This window comes from Taurulus bubalis, assembly GCF_910589615.1.
Source record: "Taurulus bubalis genome assembly, chromosome: 6".
NCBI lineage: Eukaryota > Metazoa > Chordata > Actinopteri > Perciformes > Cottidae > Taurulus > Taurulus bubalis.
In genome coordinates, this window is record NC_136594.1 from 17095251 (window position 1) to 17117034 (window position 21784).

Sequence of the window (21784 nt, forward strand, 5' to 3'; positions counted from 1 at the left end):
CCTTTGACGAGAATTGCAATTATGAGAACAGGAAATATTTTACCATGCACTGAAGCCTGAATGGTCACACCACACTCTTTGTACTTAGCTTTGCGGATAATATTTTTTTGCCATGAAAAAGAAAGCTTGTACAACAGAAAGGAGGAGGAAATAATGTGAAGACAACAATGAAATGTCAAACAACAAGAGCAAAGGACATCGACAACCTGACAGCATTATTTGCAGGAGGTTTTTTCTCTGTATTTTGTTCATTAGTAAATTTGCTAAAATAATCAACTCAAGCAAAAGCCTCTATTAACTTACTGATCTCCTGATTTTGAATCTATTTGTGAAGTTTTATTTAAGTGGCGCTGCAGTGAGGACTTCTTAATAGTGGCGAGAGTCTGTCTCATCTATTGTAACATTTTTACATAACTGCTGCATCTGCAGGAGTTATTTATTCTCATATATTTTACGGTAATATGAGTGTATACATACATACATACATCATACATACATGAACACAACCTCAAAACCAGCATTTGTGTCTTCCTCCAACCGCTGAGCTAAATCAGAACACGCTGTGGACTGAACGATATTTTCATCTTAAGACATTTAGTTGGAGCACAGCTTACGAATAATATCAGCAACATTTGAAGAAAAATGTGTTGACAGTTGTGGAGTTATTTGCTCATGTCCCCAGCACAGTCCATCAAATATAGACTAGTTGAGTTTGTGAGTGTTACACTCTCAATAAATTGTATCATAGGATGTTTTTACTCCAGACATTAACACTGATTGTTGGTTATTTAGTCATGAAATTATGTTATAAAGAAATATGTAATTTTAAGCACCACCAGATCTAAGAAACATGGTATCACATAACAAAACCATTTGGATCCCAACAATCGAGTGTGCTGCGATAGGAAGCTTGGTAGATATCGACCCATTTAGTAAGACATTATTCGTGCAGAATACAAAGTGACTGCACTAGCCGCACAGACAACCATTTGTATTGACGGAAATCAAATAATCAATGTAATTAATTAAAATGATGGACTCACCCTCGAGGGGGCAGTAGCGAGTGACCGCCTCAGGCATTAATTGCCCTTCCTTGTGTCTGCAGTACACCTCAGCAATCTGTTGCCGGCACTCTTTGCTCTTGGCTCTGGATAGAGCTGAAATGGCTTCCTTCCCACTGATCTCGCACTTCGGTGGCTCGTCGTAGGTCACCCCCAGCGGCGCTGCGGTCGCTTGCCTCCTGTGCGGGTGCTGATGTCTGTGCTGTGACTGGGCCTGCTGGGCCTGATGGGCCTGCTGGGCCTGCGAGTGGTACTGTTGCTGCGAACCTCCCACTCCGCCTTGACCACCTGGGTAGGAGGCATTGTTGCTGACCGCCAGAGGCTGGTGGCCTACAGGCAACACTTCGTTTGAGCTGCGGCCCAAACTCGGGGTGTTGTCCCGCCAGGTCTGCTGCTGGGCGTGGGCTTTCTCCTGCAGATGCTCCCGCTGCTGCTTGCTGCTGGTGGCGCCGACAGACAGTCGGTGTGGCTGTGAGCGCGCACCAAAGTTACTATTGTCAATATTCTCAAAGTCTTTGGGCACAGAGTTCTCGTTGTTGCTGTCCACTCTACTTTTCTCCTTCGGTCGGTGGGAGTAATATCCGTCCTGGATGAGGAGAGAGGGAACAGGAGGAGAAAGACAAGGAAGGCGTTCGGTAAGTGGTGGGCAATGAGAACACAAACAAGAAAAACAATATCAGAATTGAGTGAGTGCAGCACATATCAAATGTCGGATTAACAATCAATGTGGCATGTATGAGTGGGCAGCGCTGCATTGAACCGTGAGGCATGAAATGAAGTAGCAAGGTATTGAGTGTGAGGACGACAAGGTGCGACCTAACTGGAGGTGAAGCAGGGCCGAGGGCTCTGCCGCTCTGTGCCATCATCAGATTAGCCCCGGTTTCAATTAAATTCTCCCTCAAGTGAGCCCAGCACTCCGTAAACAGATTACCAAGATGGGATAAAGGGCCAGAATTTGACTGTGAGTCTGTATGGATGTTTGTGTTTATCCGTGTGTGTGCATGCATGTGTACATTTCCTTTTTCAGTGGCGCCACATGAGAATTTTGTGAGGAAATTGTAGTGGTGTGGCGTGTAACTGGAAAGGCTGCACTATGCGTCTGCATATGTGAGATAGTGTGTGAGTGTGTGTGTGTGTGTGTGTGTGTGTGTGAACGTACAATTCCCCTATCTTTCCAGCAGAATAGGCTGAAAGCAAAAGAGGGGCACAGGGGAGAGCAGAAAGAGGGAAAAGGGTAATGAGTGAAAGTGGGGCGGGTAAGGCGACGGAGCGCTGACACAAGGCATGAGTTCTGCTCCCAGGAACCGCTGACTTGTTCTAGTGAAATGTGCCATGATGCATCAAACGTAAAAACTAAGAAAGCTGCCAGGCTGCCACACCACTGTTGCACACCTTGCTAGACACACAAAAGGAAGAGGCGCAGGGGGCAAGTGAGGTGAGGGGGATGGAACGACAAACAGCAACAGAGGAAAGGTAGAGCTCATAACAGGGATCCCTGACGTGTTTCTCCATTTACAAGGCAGAGAGAAGAGGAAGGAGAAGGGGGAGAAGGAGCTAAGTGCAATGATAGTTATGTGAGACAGACTGGAAGCAGGAGAGGTGAGACACACACAAGAAGCAAGTGAGATGCTATTGTGAGCCAGACGCGGCGGCATGGAAATATCTTTCCACCCCTAAAGCCAGGCCCGTTATCAGCCCATCAAGCTTCCTTTTCAGCAAACAACTTGTACCAGCATAATTACAAAGGTGGATGGATGACACACTTTCACACTCAGAGAGACATATTATGGAAGTGGAAACAAGGAACAAAAAACAGGGGGGAAAGAGAGGACGGAAAACAATATTGTCATTGTCAGCTCCTGTTAAGCGGCTTCTTTGGCAGAAGTCTCGTTCTCACAACACCAGATACCTTTAGGTATGTTTCTCCTCTCATCTGGTCTCCTCTTGTTTCCTTACCTCTCCTCCTTCTATACTCATCTCTTTCCATGCATCTCTGACTTCTCTCGACTCTTCGCCTTTTCCCTCTCCTTCCCTTCACACTTCTCTTCACACATCCCGATTCGGCTCTGCTCCTTTCACCTCTCATCCCTTCTCATCCCTTCTGCTCCGCATCTCGCTCCCCTACCTTCCTCATCTGTTCCCCATTTCACGTCTCTTACACCTCCTTTTTCTCTCTCTCCATCTCTCTCCTCTTTATTCTCAGCTCCATCCCTGCTACTGCCTGTCATAACCTCTCTCTTCCGCTCCCCTCCTTTCTCCGCTTTCTTCACCCTGCCAGTTTAAACAGACCATGTTGCCTGAACGGCAGAACCTGCTAATCCTGCGTGTAACAACTGCTTAGGCCGGTGATCACCTAAAAAGAAATCCCTACTTGCAGAGTTTCAAAGAGGGGGCTAATCCATGCTGTGTAAGTCACTGGATGTTTGCAGAGGTAAAATTACTCTGTATGAATTCATGATTATGTGTGTACAGTGAAAGCTTCTTGTGGCGTTTTTTCATGTCGCTGTGTGTGTGTGTGTGTGTGTGTGTGTTTGTGTGTGTGTGTGTGTGTGTGTGTGTGTGTGTGTGTGTGTTTGTGTGTGTGTGTGTGTGTGTGTGTGTGTGTGTGTGTGTAGAGTTAAAGGAGAGAGAGAGAGAGAGAGAGAGAGCAAGTAAAGTAGAGGCAGCATGTGTTTGCCCTAAAGAAACAGATACTCTTACTTTGAGTTCTACTGTGAGAGACATGAGAAGATGAGGGACACAGTTAAATTGGGAAAAAATGCCCAAGTGAGGAAATGTTGAAAACAGAACCCAAATGTCCTTCCATCCTGCTTAATGGAACGAATGTACTTAGCTTACAGCACATGTATACTAAATGTAAGTTGATGAAGCATTCTGCATATCACTAAAGTTATACAATCCAAAGTATATACAATATTTACAAAAGTATACTAAGCCCCTTTTTACGCTCATTTCCTCAGCGAGACTAAGTGATGCTTTGTTGAGTCTGTAATGTATCTAAAGAAATGACTGATGTAAGGCAGAAAGTAATGGTTATTTCAGTATCAATTCATCTATTTCTTCAGTTATCATTTAGCTGAGTTATCGTTTGTCTACTTAAGTTTCCAAAACTGCACAGCAGCGTTTCCCACAGCATTTTATAGTGAAGCGCTTGTTTGAGAATAATTTGGCATTATGGGCAATGTGCTTATTCACTTTCATCCTGATAATTAGATAAGAAGAAAGATATCCCTCTCATGTCTAGGGATGGGTGTCGTTTGGGTTTTTTCCGATACCGGTGCTAAACCGATACTTTTAAAATGATACCGGTGCCTAAACGGTGCCTGAACCGATACTTTTTTATTGCCAAGGCAATTTTTTTTCTTCAAATTGAACAATATTATTAACTGTTTTAAGTATACTATAGATATAAATAAATAACTACATACAAAACACGCTTCAAACTACAGCTTCAAACCTTTTAACTTCAAACTATAAAAATATATATTTAAAAAAAGAACAGACACAAGCATCAGGTGGCCTGATAGGACCGTGTGCAACAGAACTCAGACACTGTTGGATCCTAAAACTGCTGCTTTACTGGACTACACGTCATCATTAATATCAACTGGAGAGATTTGTTCCAGAAAGCCGAGGACGGACGTTCAAAAGCTCGTGCTCGTGTCTCCAGCGATCTCTGTGTGCGCGCACTGTGTGTGTGAGCGCTGGAAGCCCCGCCCCCTCGAGCCCCGCTCTGCATGCAAGCAGACAGAGAGCAGAGCAGCAAGTGTGCTCTGATCCACGCTATTTTAATAATCGTTTTTAGCGTGCGGGCACCCCGCTACCTTTTTAGTATCTATATACCGTGCAACTTTACAGTGTAGTGTAAAAAAAAAAGTATTTAAATCGGCTCAGGCACCGGAAGGAAGCACCGAAATCTGCGTTGCTTTTCGGTCCGGTAGGTACCGGACGTGTTGGTACCCGGTGCCCAACCCTACTCATGTATGTGCGGTAAATGTGAAGGCCAGGGCTCTCAAGTGTCACGCATTGAGCGTGACTGTCACGCATTTCGGTCTTAAGTCACGCCCTCCCGCCACACATCGTATTTCTCACGCTGAAAAAAAACTCTAGGCTATTTAATGTGCCGCAGCGCGCAAACATGACCTGGTCGCGCTGCCCTCACCATGGAGGAATCAAGCACGTCTCCCCCGAATCCCCTGCCAATCAATAAAAAGAGATGGGCGACACGAATAGCCAATCACAAAAACGTATCTGTTGTATCTGGGGGAAATGTAATCCCGGCAGTGCCTTCGCCCCCCCCCCGGACAGAGGCGCGGCCGGGGGGGGGGGGGGCGAAGGCGAGAGAGAGAGAGAGATGTCACGCTTACCTGTCTTAAAAACTTGAGAGCCCTGGAAGGCGGAGCAAGAAGATGGTTAGTTTAGCTTAACATAAATACTGAAAACGGGGAAATCGCAAGCCCGGCTCAGTCCAACGGTCGAGTAACAAAGTCCACCAAGCAGCACCTCTGAAGCGGACTAATTAACACAATGTGTCTTGATTATTTAAACCTCACAAAACCTAAGCGTTAAGTGACGCTTTGTGCAAGACTATTTCTGGGAACCAAGAGACTTTGAGAAGTTACCGCTCCCAGTCGCTAACCAGCTGCTGGCTTCAGCTTGATGTTTATCGTACAGATTTGAGAGGCTTATTGATCTTCTCATCCAACTCTCCGCAAGGAAACCAATAAACTTATTTCCTAAGATGTCAAACTATTTTTTCAAGCTCCAGGGAAAACAAGCAAGCAATGGTGCTACATCAAAGGCCATTTATTTAGTAAGTAAGACAATTGCTTTTATCTTGAGACTAAACTGATTCTCTAGATTCAGCTCAGCGGGTGACATTGATTGATCATATGTGCCTTATAATCAGAAGCAGCACATTGCAATATTGAGAAACATTTTGCAAATAAAGACAAGGCCAATCAGTCACAATCAGGTGCCGATGTGTCTGCTGCCCTACCAACCCTCCTAATCCCAAAGACATGTAATTCACAATCTCGTACAAGACGGACAAAAGCAGCAAACTGTCACACTTGAGAAGCTGGAAGCAAAAACTGTTTCTTTGCTTGATAAATGAGTCATCAACAATAATCAATTACAAACAAATGTTTCTAAAATGTGATCACCTGATTGATTAATCAACTAAACAGTTTAGCAGGACATGTTGCAAACTACTTTTTTGTATGCATTCCAGCTGGCTTTAATTGTTTGAATTTAAAAGAAGAAAAAAAAAGAAGCATCACAAAGATGTTGATTCGTTGCAAATTAATTGACACGGATAAGAGTTGAGGTTAGCCCCATGTGGCCCTGTAAATGGAAATGAGTAGTATTTGTAAACTGGCACTGAGGAGATTCCTCTGGATAAACAATGCTCACACTGTGCTCCCTCCTCCTGTGAGCAAAGGCTTCTAGCTGTGACCGGGCTCTAAACAGGAAGTGCTGGGGCAAAGAATTAATAGTAGTGGCGGCGATTGAAGATGGAAGCTGCGTTGGACTGCAGATGGGGCTAGGATCCGAGGGTATTGATTGTTACAGAGGATGTGTTTTCTACTCCCTGCGAGTGTCGGGGAGACCATGCCTGGCATGCGTTGTGCTGGTTGTGCAGACAACACATGCACGCGCACACGCACACGCACACACGCACACACACACACACACAGCCCTCCCTGAGCTCTGCTGAGAAGTGAGGAAAAATCAAAGGGGTTAAACGTTAATTCCATCCATCACTGGTAGGTACATTTAGAGGCCTTTGGTGCTGGGACTTTCAGCACCCCCTCCGGGAATGGTTTAGTCCATTTCTCAATACAGAACTGGCCCTTTCCACTTTCCCCCGTTTCCTTTGCCACAGGGGGAAATATTTCACCTGTCTTTTTTCTCTCTTTCCCTCTCATCCCTTTCTCTCCAGTCGCCCCAATCTCCTGTGCAGCAGAGGAAAAAAAAAGCACATATCTCACTCAGCACCTGTCCGGCTTCATCCCTCTCCTCCTCCTCCTCCCCTAGCCCACGAATCATCCCTCGCTCTAGGAAGGAAAGCAGTTCATCTGCTCCGCCCCCTCCCCTCCTCCCTAATGCCATCATTTACTGTTGCAGTCCCATGGTAGATGTGAGGGAGAGCAAGGTAGCGGCACATATCAGTTTCACCCCACCCGCTTCCTTTAAAAGACATCATTCCTTTGGGGGGAGCTGAGATAAGCCACTGCATGTGCCAGCATACTCTGTCAACACAAGCTGGTGTACGGACAGCCATGCAGACAACCACCATGTACGTAAACATATGTAAGTTTATTAAGGAATGCAGTACTTCCTTTGTGAGTACAGTAGGTGGGTGTTGAGTCACCTCTGCAGCCTGCTATGTGGCTAACAAGCTCAGATTAATTACCTGGACTGAATCCCTGCGATACATTGAGCAAGATGTGGCGTCTGGCATGACACGGGAGACCGATACACTGACAGACTTAGTTCACAGCTGCTCTAGCACCTCAGGACACCGCACGGAGAAATGAGCCAGGGTAGAGCGGGGACGACCTAAATGCTTAGTGACTTCTAAGAAGTCTGACTTATCGTAGCTTATCAGAGTTTGGGGGCGAGAGCAGCTGCTCTTTTGTGCTTTCTTAGATTCACAGTTTAGGTATCAAACGCAGACAAAGCATGGCAAAGTAGACTGAGCTTCAATTCAGTTCGATGACAAAAGCCCGATGGAAAAGTTTCAAAGGTCCTAAAGGCTCAACACACTGCCAATTAAGAAAACACATGCAAATAGATACAACACAAGCAAATGAAGAAACATCTTCACCAACTTGACGACACGCAAAAAACATCAATTTGACACCACATGCACAGCAAAAAGACAACCTGGTGTTCAGAGAATCCTACTCTACTTTCACTAAACTCATTATGACGCGACGGTGGACGTCAAAATGAAAACAAAGAAGGACTACAAAAAGCGCCACTAAAAAACAGTTCAATACAATAGTTTTTTTTCTCCTTTTTCTTATGCTTCTTTTTATTGAGAATGAGAATGTGTTCATTGGCAGATGCTATATTTATTGTTCATATTATTATGTACTCTTGTTTTGTTTTTTACTGTCCAAGATTTTAAGTAAATAAATCAACATAAAATTGAACAAAAAGGTTGTCACTGTCTATTCATATTCATCAACATGAACTCCATTTGTTTATAACTGTATGAAATTAACTGTTAAACCTGTGCAGCATAGGCATATTGTAGGTTTTCATGGACGGATCCGTCACTTTAAATATCCTTTGGTAAAGAATGGTCCAGTGTAGAATTGAAGCACCTTTCCTCAGCATTTACAGAATTCAAACAGCTTTCATCATGGCGGCACATTAGATACTTCCGGGTCGTTTTACTCAGTTAGGAACCTTCCGAAGCAAAAAATAAGTTGTTGCGATGGTTTCAGTTGTGCTGTGAGCTTTTTCTAATGCTTTTTCTAAATGCTTAGCATGTGCTCATTTGCTTGTGTTGCAACTATTTGCATGTGTTGCCTCAGATGGCACTGCGTTGAGCTCTCTGCACCTGACAATAAGATGGATCAGGTTGGAAACATGGAGTAAAAAATACAGGGAGAGGTATTTTTGACTTCATAAGAGGTGTGTGCGTGAAATCACTTTCGAGAGTTATTATTGTATTTTATCTTCTAGTTATGAATACTTCCTGAGTTGCCGAAACCTCTCTCTTTCTTTTTACCCCCTTCGATCAATCCCTTCAATTCCCTTCTTCCCCAACGGCTAAAACTGTAGGAATGCTGGTCGTGTGTGTGTGTGCGTGCGCGTATGTATGTGTGTGTGTGAGTGTGTGTGTGTGTGTGTGTTTGTGCACAAATGCAAGATTAGCGGCAGCTCTGAATGAACAGTCTGGGTTTGGTATGCACAGAAGCCTCTTGTTGTGTGCCCTGCAACAAGCCCTGGAGCAAAAGTGGTGAAAAGGGAGTGTGTCTTTGTGCGTGTGTCTGCAAATGTGTTACAAATACCTAGAGGAGACTGACAGCAAGAACCTCTGAAAACTACTTAACAGCTTTGCGTAAGGGAAATGAAATTTAGAGAAAGGGAGCATTATCTGTAAAAGAAGCAAAAATGTGAAACAAATTTCTCTCCTCCGGGAATGTTCATAAAACAAACAAGTGATTGCAATTGACTTCTTATGGTTGAAACCACTGAACAACGATCAAAGTCTTCCAGAGACGTTGATCCGAGGCTTGAGACTCATGGGTATTCCAGAGGGCAGAGGGGACTTCACAAGCTGCTGTTGAATTTCCACTTATTTCGGATTTTCTTCTATTATAAGTACATGGCTTTGCTGGACATATTTGCGTGCATGAATTTTAACTGGGCAAAGAGACAAAAAATGCAGACCTCCTCCATCCTAACCACAGACACAAGGAAGATAGAAGCAGTTCCTCTTTCTCAAACAAGTAACCTTGTTAAACACAGCAAAGCTCTGCGTGAAAAGCTCCACACAAAGATACGATGAAGAAATGCATTAACTGTGGAGGATTCTCTGAAGAGTTCAAGACCACAGTGGAATTAAAAAATACTTCCACATCTCTCACAGCATGCCATTGCAATACTTTTATAATCTTTCGCAATAGTTTCCCCCCTGAGCTCTGCTTGAGTACAGATTACGCTCGGCCCAATAAACGCATTGTAAAGCATGTTCTCTGATGGCCCATTGATATGTGAACCTGTGGAGTTCAAATCACTCACACACTAATGCAGGACGCAGCTCTGGCCACCGGGAGCTACTGTACACTGAAGACACACAAGTCATCGTCTTGCCAGGGATCAAACTTTCAACCGTGTCTAACAAATGACCCGCTCTACCGTTGAGCCACAGCCGACATAAGATAAGAATTAGATCCACAAGCCTCTTTTCCTAAACATTCAAAATCACATTCAAAATGCTAATATCAAAGCAATTTCATATTTCAGCATGTTAACCTGAGGTTGAATGTGAATCCAGATCCTCATACCCTGGATTATCTATTTATAATTAATACTGGGCTTGTGGCAAACACCAGATTGCCAGTTTGCTAGTGCTAATATACATTTTGACACATCACAGTATAATAAGCACAGGTATAAATAATAATAATGGCAGTTACAGGGACCTGGTAGAGTGCATGCTGGCTCTCGGTCACACTGCAACAGTTTACTGGGTCACTTGATCTCCTGAATGTTTTCAGTAACATTGCAAAAACTCTTTTGTTCTTCCTTGCCACCGATAGTTCACGATGACACGTTAGTAATCTACGCTAATACTTTTGATCATTAAGATTCTTCCTCTTATTTTGAGCATCAGAAATCCCAGAATGCAATCATTATCATCTATTGCACTCACTACAAGTCAGTCTGCATGAGAGCATCAGATAAATGCTTGAAATGTAAAAGAGTCACTTAATGGCACATAATTTGATCTACTGTAGAATCTGCTCACTGTTGTGGAAATAAACTGAAGAGAACGCTATGTGGAAAATAAGAAAATACCGTAAATGCGTTTATATCTTCCGGAACTTCCCCCCCTAAATTGGATTAAGAGGAAGCAGAGTTGAGAGGCGACCTCAAATAACCTCAGACATTTATTCTGAGTGTGTATTAACAACAAGAAAACTCACACTGTGAACAATGTTAGAGCTAAAATCCCCAAAGCATGTGGCAAAAGTGAAGCCGGCTGCCTGAGAGTCACAAGGTTTGGTCCGCCTTCTCCACTCAAAAACCTTTACTCGGCATCCCAGAAGCTTACATACATGGATTATTAGACACACACACTCACACACACACACACACACACACACACACACACACACACACACACACACACACACACACACACACACACACACACCTACACACCCCTGCATTTTCAGACTCCAATATATACACCGTACACACACACGTCACTCACACATACACACTGGTCCTTGTGAGACTAGTTTAAGTCACATTTATCCTGTATGTGTGTGTGTGTGTGTGTGTGTGTGTGTGTGTGTGTGTGTGTGTGTGTGTGTGTGTGTGTGTGTGTGTGTGTGTTTGTGTGTACGTGTGTGTCTCTGTATGAAATAATATATGATTTCTCTGATGTGGAAGCAGCAGAAGCCAGAACCCAAAGAGGGTATTGAGTCTGAGGGTTAGTGCCTCAGTGTTTATGTGCAGTAGAGATGGTGCTCGCTGTAGTGTTTAAAATCTAGTACAATTTGTTCACCCAGATGTTCTCTATGTATTACATGTGTCTGACATATGAAAAACAGGAGAGCATTCACATCCATGTTAATGCTACTTGCTAATCCATTACATGCACATATAAAACAACATGAATTCTATTTTTCATTGATTCCCACTTCAATGTTTGACATGGCTAGCATGTACTGGAGACATAGAAATGTGTCTATTTTGTGTTTACAATATGTGTGTATTATTATGTTGTTCCCTGTAATAGCTAGAAACGGCTGTATGTGTATATACGATTTAAGTGCAGTGCAATGTGCTGGATAAATACAATGTAGACCGTATAAACAATGTATATGAAATGCAGATATATACAGTATATACAGTATATACATATATATATATATATATATATATATATATATATATATATATGTATATACTGTATACTGTATGCTGTATATATATACTGCATGTTTGAAGTGAAGTCACAATTTACTGCTCACAAAGTTGTACACTTGTTGGTCTATTATGTAATACGTTTTTAAAGAAAAAAATAATAGCTGGTGTTATTATTATTTTCCTTAAATTTCGAACCTAGTGAAAATAAGTTTCCCTGAGCTGCAACAGTGGAAAGTTTATGTTCTCTAAAATGTCTTTATCAACGTCTCGCTTTGGTTGTGAGTGCACGCCAACTTCATCTTTTAATCTCTGTTTTTGATCAGTGTCTGATAAAGTTTGGACACCAGATGCAGTCTGAGGTTGGCAGCTCAAAACAGTTCCCACAATACAGTGCTGAAATAGTTCTCTCTAACCTCATTACTACTGCAGTCTATGTCCTTTCGTAGAGTACAGGGAAATTATACTCTTTAAAAACCATCCTCCTTACTCGTCTTTTATTCTCAAAACCATGTCCCGTCCCCTGGCCTCCTCTGCCTCCCCGCTGGGTGAACCCTGGGAGTTTCCACATGACAACAGGAATCTAAATCATACGGCTTACATACAGTATATTAGGTCTGTATCTCTCAAGGGCGTGAAAGCCCTTTCACAAACCATGAGAAGATACTGGCAATTCTCCTATTGTGTCCCGTTACCCCCTCCTCTCTCGTAGACCGGCCTCTTATTTCCCTCTGTGAATAAACCCCCAGAACTTTACATCTCCAGCTTTAAATGGGGCCCATCAGGCGATTTCTGAGCCATATCTCACAAGGGCATGAAAAAGCCTCACCCCCTCATCCCCATCTCTCCTATCCGCACACCTCCCTGCTCAGCCATGAAATGACACCCCTATTTAATCAATTGTGAATCATGAAATTTTGCACAAGAGACCCCTTTTCTTTGCACTTGACAGTGATTGAACTGCACAGCCATGCAATTCCATTCACCACGGCGATGAGAAGAAAAGAGAGCAGGGGAGGGGCTGCGCACTGTGCATTGTGTTTGTGTGTGCATGTGTGTGTGCGTGTGAGAGATGAAGGTGATTTCCCTGTGACATCATGGGCCCCTGCTCAGTGGCAACCGCAACAGAGGGTCTCTTCTATGCATTGAGGCCACATGGTCAGGCTGCATAGTGGGATCCTACAGCTGATCTATAGGGAGCAAATAAGGTGTGTGTGTGTGTGTGTGTGTGTGTGTGTGTTTCACTTTATAGAGCCCCCTAAAAGACAATGGGTCAAGAATAACAGAGAATGAGGGGGAAAAGTGGGTTTTGAGAGAGAGATTACAAGTAGAGGAGGGTGGCAGAGAAAAAATAAGAAAAGCCTGAGAGAAAAAGTAGAAAAGTGGGTAAGAGGAGGAGAACGAGAGAGAGAGAAAGAGATGGGGTAAGAGTCCCCTGACTGGAAAAGCCCCCGTCCTCTTTCTTTCTTCTGCATGAATGGACTGGTGGGAACGACATGTGAATGTGTGATGTAAGGTCTCAGATGAGTGTGTCAGGGAACATAGCTGAGATTCCAGGCCTCTGTGTGACATAGCGGCGACACTGTGTGACCCCGGCGGGACCCCGATGCAGAGGTCAGAGTGAGTCAGCAGCTCCTTTATGTCATGCCAAGACAGAAAATGACAAGCTGTGGATTTATGCAAGATCCATTCAATCGCTGTGTCATTCTTGTATAGGATGAGGTGGATATGTGTGTTTCTCTGTGGCCGTGTTTGAGTGCAGCATGCTAATGATGTGCAAATATAGCACAGTGGCGAGAGCTTTCGTTTCACTTCCACAATGCAACCACAGTTTCTGCCGGCAGGACAATCCTCCAGAAATACATTACTGTGTAACATAAATAATATGGAGAAGTGGGGGAAAAGATTTCCTGATAACCAGCTTGACTGAAAACTATGAAAACTATTTTCTATATTTTCCTATTGTCTTATTGTTACATCTATAATTGTTAATGGATGACACAAACACTAGGACTAGATAGCACCCATAGAGACACTGAATTTGTAAACATATCATCAATTATCATTCATAAGCACTGACAAGTGCTATGCGTTTCACTCAGCATTTCACCTCAGGCTCAGCAAAATGTGCAATGTGGCAAGACAATACATGTTTCGTGCTGATGACCATGTTAGCATGCTAAACATGCCCTCATGCAATGTTAATTCTTGACAACATTTCTGGATCGGCATCTGGAGGCAAATCTGCACTAAAATCTGTCACCTGTTAACTGAACAAAACAATCCCAATTTATCCATTCAATCTGCTGTTGAGGAGGGTGCAATATGACAACAAGCTCAAGAACAAGCAAGTGGACCTTGAGTTGGAATTGTTTTGTTAAATGCTATTTCCAAGGGCAAGAATTACCTGTGAAGCTCGCTGAGATATTCTGCTTACTGACAAACAGGAGAGGAACATTACCGCCTTATCCGACGTGAAACAGGATTGCTTTAATTTGTTTTAATGTATTTCCTAATAGGTCTCTGCCATCATGGGAGTGGAAGGCACCTGTTAATTACTTTTATTAATTAAGTTCTGGTTTCCTCGTAGGTCTGGCGACTCAGATGCACAATATACACCTCAACATGGGTTGAAATTGAGCTCAATCCTTGTCACACTACAACTCTGTCTCAGCTGTATGCAGAGTCAAGAATAATTCCGCTCTGGAAAAGAACATCTGAATGCATCATGGCCAGGCAATAATAAGAGGCACTTTTCTGGGAACACAGTTTTGCAAATGACATAAATTGTTCGTGCCTTGTGTCACTCTGACAATACAAAGAACACACGTAATGTGCACAGAGGTTAAGACCCTATCTGCTCTGTTTACACCTGCAGAGGAAATTAATTTCTGAGCACTGATAGACTGATGGTGGGGGGAAAAGCAAGATGAAAAGATGGTGACGGAGCACAATGTTCATCCCCTGAGGCTTTGTGTGTGTAGACTTGAGCTTCTCCCGTGAGCCCAACGGCAAAGACAGCAGCAGGTTACTTAGCAAGCTACAGACTAGAAAGACTTTGAGTTGACCCTTTTTAGAGGGATACACATTTTCGTTTTAGCTACTATTAGATGAGATACTGATAGCCTGGGAAAAACAGGAGGAGGAGACATTAAAGTTTGGGATGGATGACTGAATCAGTAAGACAGTTGAATACACTACAGGCTTTTGGGCTTGCTTCAGATGTCAGTCATATATATTTGGGCTCCAGGTTCTAGAAACATTATGAAGGACACAAATTAATTAAAAATACCTACATTCAGAGCTCCTTGATCGTCAAGGGGTTACAGCACATGCTGCATTACCACAATGTCCAAGGTTTGATTCCACGTTTGGGACCGTTCCTGCATGTCATACCTCTCTCTAAAGCAAAGGTGCCTTCAAGTTCAAACCCTGCACACTTTTTATCCGGTGCACACCGCAGTGGTCGTGCTTTAGTGGGTGTTGGTTTTGGAATAGCTAAAAGAATTGTCATTCGCAGTCCCTGAATTCGGACATAGGAAATGTGTTGGTGGAGGAGGTTTTAGACACTGTTCGAAAATTCAACAAGCATTCGGCATTAAATATACCCACATCTTTTGGGAGTTGTGGCCATCAGATACAAATGTAAACTGTCCTCAATGCAATAAACAGTGAAATAGAGGTTTGTGTGTTTTCACCTTTTCTGGTCGCATATCTTACCAATAATGTTGGGAAAGTTACTGCAATAAATGTCTCAGTCCATATTACTTGTTGAAATAGTAACTACATTACTCAGCAGCAGTTTGTAGCAGTAGAAGTAATGTGTTACATTACTACTCTTTACACTGAGTCTTTACTCTCACTGTACTTTGACTTTGATGCATTTAAACAACTCCAAATCCTCACACCCAAACGTTGCATGTTCTCCAGAAGTCCCGACCTCAGCTGCACGGTTCAAACCGCCTCCAACTTTAAACAAAAGAGCATGATGTGTTTTTAAGTTCCCTAAAGGCCTAAGATGCCATAAAATCCTACGCACTGGTCCTTTAATATGACGCTATGGTAGCATTCTTATGCTAACTTACAGGCACAGGGCCAGAGCTACAAATACACAGGCGCATGTATGTCATGATGCATTACAGTGTGAAGATGCCATCGGGCCCCAATTATCTCCAGAGGGGATCTTTTGAATTTGGTCACGGTCATATGATCACTTCTAGTCTTCAGACAAAAACTGCTGCGTTGCAGGAATCCGACGCAGTTGTTGGTCGGGTATCCGCCCGAATGTTTACCAAAGCAGAAATACGCCAAAAATGACTACTTCAAAAGCGTGAATGGTCCAGTTGTTGCATTTACATTTGCTTAATGTATTTTGCATGCTGAGCAGTTAAACATTTGTCTTGAATATAATTTTCCAAATAATTATAATCAGCTCGTTTGAAAGTCACATCATGTGGTCAGATTTGCATTTAAACAACAAACAAAAGCAGCTAATGGCTTTTCTCCCAACATCTGTGAGACTTCAGTGAGGTTATAGCGTGCAACACACTGCCGGTCATGCTTGGCCACCTCAAAATGAAAAAGGTATACTCGTATAACAAGTTATGGTTTCAGAGGAATGTATGTGACAACTTTCTAAAGTCACAAAAGTCTGCAGAGTTTTCTGTGTGAACAAATGACAGGGAGATAAAGATCTGAAGAAAATGGGTAAAGCATGGGGGAGGAGGAGTTCAGCACCGAATCTAGCAATAAGTGGAGGTACGGCTGATACGATCTTTTGGTCTGACACCAAGATCATTAAAACATCTAAATGATTGAAGGCCCGGCACAGCTCACCCCGAGGCAAAAAGAAGATTTCAGACTTAAAGCTGAGTCCATAGTTATGAGAATAAATAGATCCAAAGAAGGAAAGATAGTTAAATGACAACATTTACAGGGTGGAAGTTAGGGCTGGGTGGTATGGCCAAAAATTCATATTACAGTATTTTGTAAGATTCTGGCGGTTTCACAGTATATCACGGTATTTTTTTCCGAATAAACAGCCGCTCACTGGCCGCTCGTTGGTACATAGGTTGTGTTAGGAAGCTAACCTGGAGGGATTTAGGACCCAGGGGAATGTAGTTATTTCATATCCCTTCATACTGGTGGTGCTGTAACGACTATTGTCATTCTTTGGCAGGCAGCAACATTTAATGTTTACAGTCACAGCTGTGTGCACAGCGGTCTGAGTTACTTAAGTCTCAGGGTTAGAACTTGACTCATGGTTTGAAAGAAATGACATTGCCAAACTGCATGCTGGGTAAAGCCTGTGTTCGAGCTGTGAACATTAAATGTTGCTGCCTGCCAAAGAGCGGCCACCGGTATGACGGTATATGAAAAATGAATACCATATCTGAAACCGGTATACCGCACAGCCTTAGTGGAAGTATCAGATGGTCAAATTTCTGTGTGTGGCTGAATGAGGTCCTCTATTGCAATAACTACAGCAACTGTGTTCATCAAAGGAGCTATTGATTCATTCTAATCCTGTTTGGAACAACATTGCCACAGATGTCCCTGCTTCACCCCAGTATTCATGTTGGCACCAGTTACCTCCAGTTTTGTTTAAGGCACTGCTCCGATCAGTGTTGTCCAATCGAAGCAAAAGACTTCTGTGGATCAAGTTATTTGCAGATGATCTGTACAATGGTTCCTCATTGACAATGTGCTGCTAGATTTCAAACCGCTGCATTACTGTATATTTTGCCTGAAAGAGAATAGAGGGCAATAAGGATTTTGTTGATTTTAATGGTTATCAAATGTAATGGTTTTCATCAAATTTAATTAAAATACTGCAGGTGAGTGATAATTCAAGTGTAAAGCGCTTGGATATTAGTGACAGAGAAAGAAAGGGATGAAGAGGTGTAACCGTTCAAAATCTGTAAAGCTCTTATTCAAACACAGATGTCTATCTGAAACTGTAGCTAGCTGTGCCAAATTGATGATGAAGTCAATATGAGATTAATAATGATTTCAGAACCACTGCTGTGAGGCTTTAGGTACAGTAGCGATTAGATTAAAGTCAGAATGCTAACATGCTGGTGTTGAGCAGGGATATAGTTCACCATGTTCACCATCTTAGCTTTGCATGATGAATGAAAAAAAGCCAGTGGGTTCCCAAAGTTCACCAAAGCAAATTCCATGTCAATTCATTCAATAGCAGTTGAGACATTTCACTCAGTAGCAGGAGACAGCAGCTCGGTCAGTAGAGACTTGTTTAGGAACCAGACCAGAGTTGTCCATTTCATTAAAAATAATTGTGACAATATTCCCACTGGAGTAGAGTAAGATGTTAAGTGGGTGAGTGTGGAGCTAGAACCACTAGAGACCATCTTGCGATCACACTGCCCACCATGCCAAATTCAACCAGGGCCCCCGGGTGGGTGTGCAGTGACCCCTTCGGCCCAACCTACCCCCTCCTGACTGGCCAGGTGAGGACATGTCTTGCTGCCTACACCCTGCTGTAAACTCACTATTCAGAAAAAGAGTGACATCACAGTGGTCTCCTCTCTCGTGCTAGCATTACTCTTAATCTCCAGTGGGCTCTTACAAAAAACGTAGTGAGAAGTGGATTGTCATCATTAACCAGTGGGTCACATTGTTAACTTATTCTTCGCCAGGACTACCATCCCACTCTTTCTGCATCTGCAGTACATCTTGGGGGAGCACTGGAAGGAGTAGAGATCATGAAAGACCGGGATATTGATATTAGAACGTGCTGTTGTTAAAGATACAAGACAAGACAGGAAAAGACGTTGGCATGCCCCCTTTTCACCATAGCATGTGGTCTTGCTTAATATCATCAACAACGTACTTCACCCTAACTTTGTGAATATAACACATTAATATGCCTCAATAATTTACACGCAAACATTGCATCCAATTCTCCAGCAATTACAGCTAATCAGTCGAACTGCTGGCATGGGAGAGAAAAACAAGCACCGTGCGCTTCTGTTCTCATTGTTGACTTTCCCACAAAAATCAGAGCAGCGGGAAGTCTCCCGAAAATCCCACCAAACCTTTTAACCCTGACATCAAAAGCCATTTGTTGCCAGCGGGGCTGCCGGACCAGGCCACACCCAAAACAAGTCACAACACAATCTGGTCAAATTACAACGTTCACCTCCCCCATATCTACCCTTAAAAGGCACCTTAATACCACCCTTAATACCCTAACCTCAACCACCTGGCTGGCATCAAAGCCCAGAAACCCAGCACTAAGCAAAGAGACATATCAGCAACATGTTTGGCTTTTATTTCCTTCTCCGCAGTGGGGACATGCCGGGGCCCCGACTCAGAGTGAGAGAGAAAAAGACCGCGGTAGACAGAGTCTCTTTTGCAGTCCATAATGTCTGTAATTTGTCCACAGATTGAGGGGAGAGGATACAAAGAAAGGCCCACAGTCACACACATTTTAGCATTTGAGCATTTATGCGCTTGTGTGTGTGACTTTGTATTCATGTGTGTGTTTGTAATTAGAAGCATTGCGTTACAGCTCCTTTGCTTGGCTGCAAGCTTTGTGGACACCAGGAGTCCTCCTCCTCCTCCTCCTCTTCCTCCTCCTCCTCCTCCTCCCCCCCCTCCTCCTCCTTCATCGCCCCCCAATATCCATCCTCAGCTGCAGATGTTGGATTCAGCAGAACAATGGACCGACACAGAAGCAGACAGATGTTAACACACATGCACACACACAGATACACGCAGATGGAGATGTGATGTAAAACTGCACTGAATGTAATACCGTGCTCACTAAATCAAACACGGAAGAGACACACATGCAATCACTTTAATGTCTCTCCTCCAGCCTTGTCTGCTGGCCTTGTGTGGCCTCTACACACCCACCATATGCTAACTGCTGGAAGAGAGCTATGATTTGTAAATGATTTAACCTTTTAATAGAGAAAAGATGAGGTTGGCTACAGTTGAGTCCCTCTGGATGTGAAGTCAGAGAAGAAAAATAAAGATTTGAACTGTGATTTAGACATCATTTAATTGTACCGTCCAATTATCTATGCGGTTCATGTACTAAAGTGATTTGCTTCTTATTTGTGTGTGCACTTGTTGGTGGATTCTTACTTGAGGATAAATGTATGTGGAGTGTGTGTGTGTGTGTGTGTGTGTGTGTGTGTGTGTGTGTGTGTGTGTGTGTGTGTGTGTGTGTGCGCGCATGGTTTTCAAAACAAGCTGGTGCCAAGGCTTAGCTGATAGGCTAATTAAGCTCACCACAGGGAATAAATGTTTCCTCTCTGCCTGCCATTTGTCACACCTGGCACGGAAATGTCACAAGAAAAGGAACACACACACACACACACACACACACACACACACACACACACACACACACACACAAACACACACACATGCACTGAACGCAGCGGACAGACACAGTAGGAGAAGTGTTGAGATGATAGAGCAACTGCGTGAAAGTCAGTGGAAGCATAAAGAAAGAAGAGGGTAACAGAAAGAGGAAAAAGAGACAAATGAGACACAGACAACATAAAGCAAAAGATAAAAAAGATGCACAGATGAGGAAAGCATATTTAAAAAATACTAGTGAGAAAAGACTGAAGGGAGAAACAAAAAGGCTTTCTGAGCTCTGCTAGACAACAACATCCTGTTGAGCCTCACTATGTTTTCATGACAATGACATTCTTCTAAATAAAGTGTATGCTTCCTTCAACTACTGTTGAATTGAATATATTCAAGAAGACATTACATTTACATAGTTAGTACATAGTTAGTTTTTTTCGCCGTTTTCTTCTACAATACCCACTTTCCTAACGTGTTTAATACAAGTTAATGGTTTCTTCTGTAATGGCTGAATCAATCGCTTATAGCTCAAAAATCCTAGAAATTCTTAAGTCCTCGTCTAGTGTAAATCGCTTAGCGGTCTGACTGAGCCAAATCAAGTGGTTATCATCCAAAGTTAGATTAGTGTGAGTATAAGGACTTCTCCCGTTGTGTTTCCGCAGACAGTGTTTCCTTCCTGAGCCGTGGCAAGGGATCTTTCTGTATGCAGCTTTGTTGCCTGGATACAACATGGGCCATTAACCTAAACCCAACTGCCAGGACAAAGAAACCCACTCCATTGGCCGAACTCTGATGAAGGTTGGGAATGTGGATTTGTGGACTTCACAGCCAGTATGGACAGGAGGAAAGGTTACAGCAGCCAATAACTCCTTCTGAGAACATTTGTTTAAGTTTACTTTTATTAGATTTTAGCTATCGGGGCTACAAAATAGGGATGCGCAGTTTCTGGACTGAAAAAGTCAGATCGGTGCATCCCTCACAAAAATTCTGCGCCTTTGTTTAAATGGTAACATTTACAAAATGCATATCAACAGGCAGATGTTAAAAGACGATGTTAAGCCGTCAGTCAGACCTTCTCCCTTAAGCTACAATGTCTGCCGTGTTATGCTGAAGATTGCCGTCTCTTTTTCTCTCTTTCACACAGACACAGACACCAATAGATGGGCTGCTTCGCACTAAAATCTCCTGTTCATTACAGGCATGACAGCTTAAGTGGAGTGTAGCCCCACAGCCATTGTTACACTATCACCAATAACTACCAACACAGACATGCTGCTGCATGGCGCTGCACAAGAGAGCACCCACAGTGAGAGTCCACGGGAGATTTAAGTTCGGGATAAGGAGTGATGACACAGATTATGTAAAGCTTCCCCTGGCTGACGCAACGTTTTTGGAAGAATTGAGAGAAGAAAAGAAATTCCTCCTTCTTTGTTGCAACCATCTCTTGTTAGATTGAAACAAACGACCTGCTGTTGTTGTTGTGGAGTGCAGCACTGAAATGGATGCTTTCTGCACAAACACTACACGCCTGGATGGCACTGTGTGGGTCTGGGTGCTGGAGTGTGGCGTTGGGGTGCAGTTCACTTTCATTTCAGCTCGCTTGAAAATATAAACTGAAACTGCTGTTCATTTGCAAGCGATTATTGTACAATAGATCAGATATAACATCCTTACCAGTGGGGAGGTTTGTCATTGTTCAAACTTTGATGAAACTTTCTGAATTGATTGAAATTGAAAGTAAAGTGAGTCCCTTT

General features: G+C 43.2%; 1 protein-coding gene across 1 annotated transcript in view; it reads right to left on the bottom strand.

Annotated features, from left to right (window-relative positions):
• xylt1 (xylosyltransferase I) overlaps positions 1 to 21784 on the bottom strand; it is a gene marked incomplete at both ends in the record, with an annotated part of 72310 nt that overhangs the window by 30584 nt on the left and 19942 nt on the right. The window contains one exon of the mRNA XM_079219796.1: positions 1044 to 1647. Coding sequence (XP_079075922.1) covers positions 1044 to 1647 — 604 coding nt within the window. The remainder of the gene's footprint in view (positions 1 to 1043; positions 1648 to 21784) is intronic.